The sequence below is a fragment of the Bison bison genome, unplaced genomic scaffold (genome assembly GCF_000754665.1).
Source record: "Bison bison bison isolate TAMUID 2011002044 unplaced genomic scaffold, Bison_UMD1.0 scf7180017864223, whole genome shotgun sequence".
Taxonomy (NCBI): domain Eukaryota; kingdom Metazoa; phylum Chordata; class Mammalia; order Artiodactyla; family Bovidae; genus Bison; species Bison bison.
In genome coordinates this window covers 1,978,735-1,981,856 of record NW_011494795.1, presented here as the reverse complement: position 1 = coordinate 1,981,856, position 3,122 = coordinate 1,978,735, and the positions used below count along the sequence as shown (strand labels likewise).

The 3,122-nt window shown below is 59.6% G+C and overlaps 1 protein-coding gene across 1 annotated transcript in view; it reads right to left on the bottom strand.

Annotated features, from left to right (window-relative positions):
- The window catches only part of ZNF316 (zinc finger protein 316), a 40,440-nt gene that overhangs the window by 33,885 nt on the left and 3,433 nt on the right, over nt 1-3,122 (bottom strand). The window contains exon 4 of the mRNA XM_010845787.1: nt 5-744. Within this exon, the coding sequence (XP_010844089.1) occupies nt 5-744 (740 nt within the window). The remainder of the gene's footprint in view (nt 1-4; nt 745-3,122) is intronic.

Sequence of the window (3,122 nt, the reverse complement as noted above, 5' to 3'; positions counted from 1 at the left end):
GGGCCGCTCCCCCGTGTGCGTGCGCTGGTGCGTGACCAGGTAGGAGCGGCGCCCAAAGCCCGCGCCGAAGAAGGCGCAGCGGTAAGGCCGCTCACCCGTGTGGATGCGACGGTGCGTGACCAGGTGCGACTTGTATACGAAGCGCTTGCCGCAGTCCGGGCATGGGAAGGGCTTCTCGCCGGTGTGCGTGCGCTGGTGGATGGCCAGGTGCGAGCGGTATACGAAGCCCTTGCCGCACTCGTCGCAGCCGAAGGGCTTGACCGCCGCATGGTAGCGCTGGTGCTTTGCCAGCCGGGACCGGTGTGGGAACACCTTGCCGCACACATCGCACGTCGTCTCCGGGCGCCCAGCTGGCACGGCCACCGCGGCCGGGAATGCCCAGGGCGCCAGGAGGCTCGCACCCGGCTCCCGGTCCGGCAGAAAGGGCTTCGACTCAGACCCCGGGGCCAGGACCCCGAGCCCGCCAGGGTCCAGACCCCAGCCCTCCGGAGTCTGCGCAGAATCCGAGTCATCAGGGCCCCAGGTCCCAGGCACATCGCCCACTCCGTAGGCCGCTGACCACAGCCCCGGGGGCTCGTTCTCCTCCTCTGCCACCTCTGCCAGGAAGTCTTCGTCGTCATCCTCCTCGTGGTCCTCTATGTCGTCGGTCCAGAACCAGGCCCCTGAAGGCGACGAAAAGACCACAGGAGAGGTGAGAAGACACCGTGCCAGCAGCCCCTTACCGGCTCCTGCAAGGAGCTGTTTCTGTGGGACCCCAGGCTCCTGGAGCACTGGGCCGAATTCAGGATGCCTCCGTCCCTACCCCAGGTAGGAGGAACTCTGCAGACAGGAGATTTCTCTGTCCCTCCTAAGAAGGCTGGTGTTCCTTCCCTTCTCAAACTTGCCTCACATGGCCTCAACAAATCCCTTTTCCACAGCTCCAGCTCCCTCCAGGGCTTGCCACCTCACTGAAGAACAGGGACACCTACAAGGTGGGTGACATTGCCTGGGGGCTCCTGTGAGACCACAGGCCAGAAAAATAGATTGAGATGCCTGCTCTGTTTTTCCCAAAGCCCCCTGTCTCCTGGAGAACCCCACCTCCTGGCCTGCTTGGCCCAAGGCAGCCAAGACCCCAGTGCCAGTACGGCCGGGTCACGGAGGGCTTGACTTTGTGAGCACCTAAGCTTTGCTCAGCATCTCTCTGGCTCTCGGTCCCTCTCCCCCAGCCTCAGGCTCCCACCCCCAGAGCAGAACCAAGAAAGGCTGCCCTGAGCCAAGGACCTAAAGGGCCTGGAGGCCTCAGCTCTCTGCACTCACCGTAACTATGCTCCGGCTATTCTGTGGGCAGAGACGAGCCTCCCTGAATCCTGTTTGTTTTTTTTCTGAGCCATTGTGCACTTGAGAAATGGTCCCAAACCAAGACTGGGTGAGCTACAAACATCTTCCCATCGTAGAAGGCCGAGGACCCGTCCCAGAACCCCGCAATCCTGTCCCTCCTCCACCAGCAGTTTCCTGATCTCACCCTTCAGTGAGGAGTGCGGACACAGAATCGGTTTATAAATGGAGTGATATGCCTGCCGTCATGATACACCCGCCGTCATGATACACCCAGGAAGGAACTGGTATTTACAGAGCAGGCGCTACGTCACACAAGGAACCTGGCCCACAGCACCCCCGGTGCTCAGAGCACCTGTGTGCCACCTTCCTCGAGTGCACTCTGCCTGCGTCTGTCTACCACGGCCACGCACCACGCAGTCCACCTCAGAATTCCAGCACCTGGAAGGATCACTCCAGGTTGTGGTGGGGACAGGGCTTCCCGAGTTCCCAGATGCAAGCCTGTGTGGGATTCGAGTGAGGACCCATCAGGTCTACTGGTGAGGCTGGAGCCGGGGTGGAGGAGGTGCTCTGACAAAGGGCTTGGGGCTTTCTCCACTGCCTCTTCCAGGACCCACGGCACGGAGTGGACAAGTGCACCCTGGGGAAGGGAGCCTGGCACCTCGTCTCCCTGACATGTCCACTCCTGAGGACTCTGACACCAGGTGAGGACTACCTCAGCCGGGGCCATGCTCCAAGCCTGACAACCTGCCCATACTTCCCCCCAAGACATGTGGAGAAGGGGGACACACCCAACCACATGTTCAGAGACCAGCCAATGAAGACCTGCAGTCCCTCGGTCCCCAGGTGGCATTTCAGAGCTGGACCCCTGAAACAGGGCACATCTCCCGCTAAGACCCTCTGAGAAATATCACCTACATCCCAGTCTCAGCCTAGAGGCAGCAGCAGCATTTCTTACCAGCCCGAGGCCCGTCCCCCAATCCTGAAGGCCAGGGGACATTCCCACAGGGACCCAGAGAACTTGGGGACCCAGGGCAGGAAAGCCAGCCCACAGCACAGTGGTACGTAAGGACCGCGGCCTGAGCCCACCGTGGGCGAGTGACTGAATCACTCCTTTAAAAGTTGATTTCCTCCACTGTCACGTGAGACCAATCATTCCTCCCCTGCTATTTCACAGAGCTGTTATGAGAATAAACAGTATACGAGGAAATACTCTGAAGAGTACACGTGTAGGCACAGCGCTGTTTATGTCTTCCTGTATTTAATTTAAAACATCTACATGCTACTCCAGGTACGTGAGTGGCATGAGACGTCCGGAGCCCGCACGAGGCAAGCATCACCCAAGACTAAAGCAAACACACGCACTGTGCCTGGGTCTCCCCTGAACCTCCCGACCTCCTGGAACAGCTCACAGACCCCGTGGAGCACCGCCATAGAACCAACAGTCCGACAGCCTTGGGGCAGGAAACTACAGGTTTCCTTCAAACTCTTTATTCTCCTCCCGACTACAAAATGAGGCCCAGAAAGTTGGAGGAACAGAGCCGGGTCCGGGCTCTCGGGAGAAATCCACCACCCTGAACACTGCCCTCTGGAACGCTGGCCCCCGGTCCCAGGCCTCCCAGTGAGAGGAAATGGCCGAATGGGTGGGGAAGCCACAAGAGCTGACCCTCAGGCACACAAAACCCACCAGAGGGCAGGGCAAGGAGAGAGCATTATTTTTAAAGACTTGTAACAGGAGCCTCAAAGTTTGCTACAGACTCCCCAGCCCTTGGGCCTCTGCAGACTGGAACCAAAAGGAGCCAACTCTC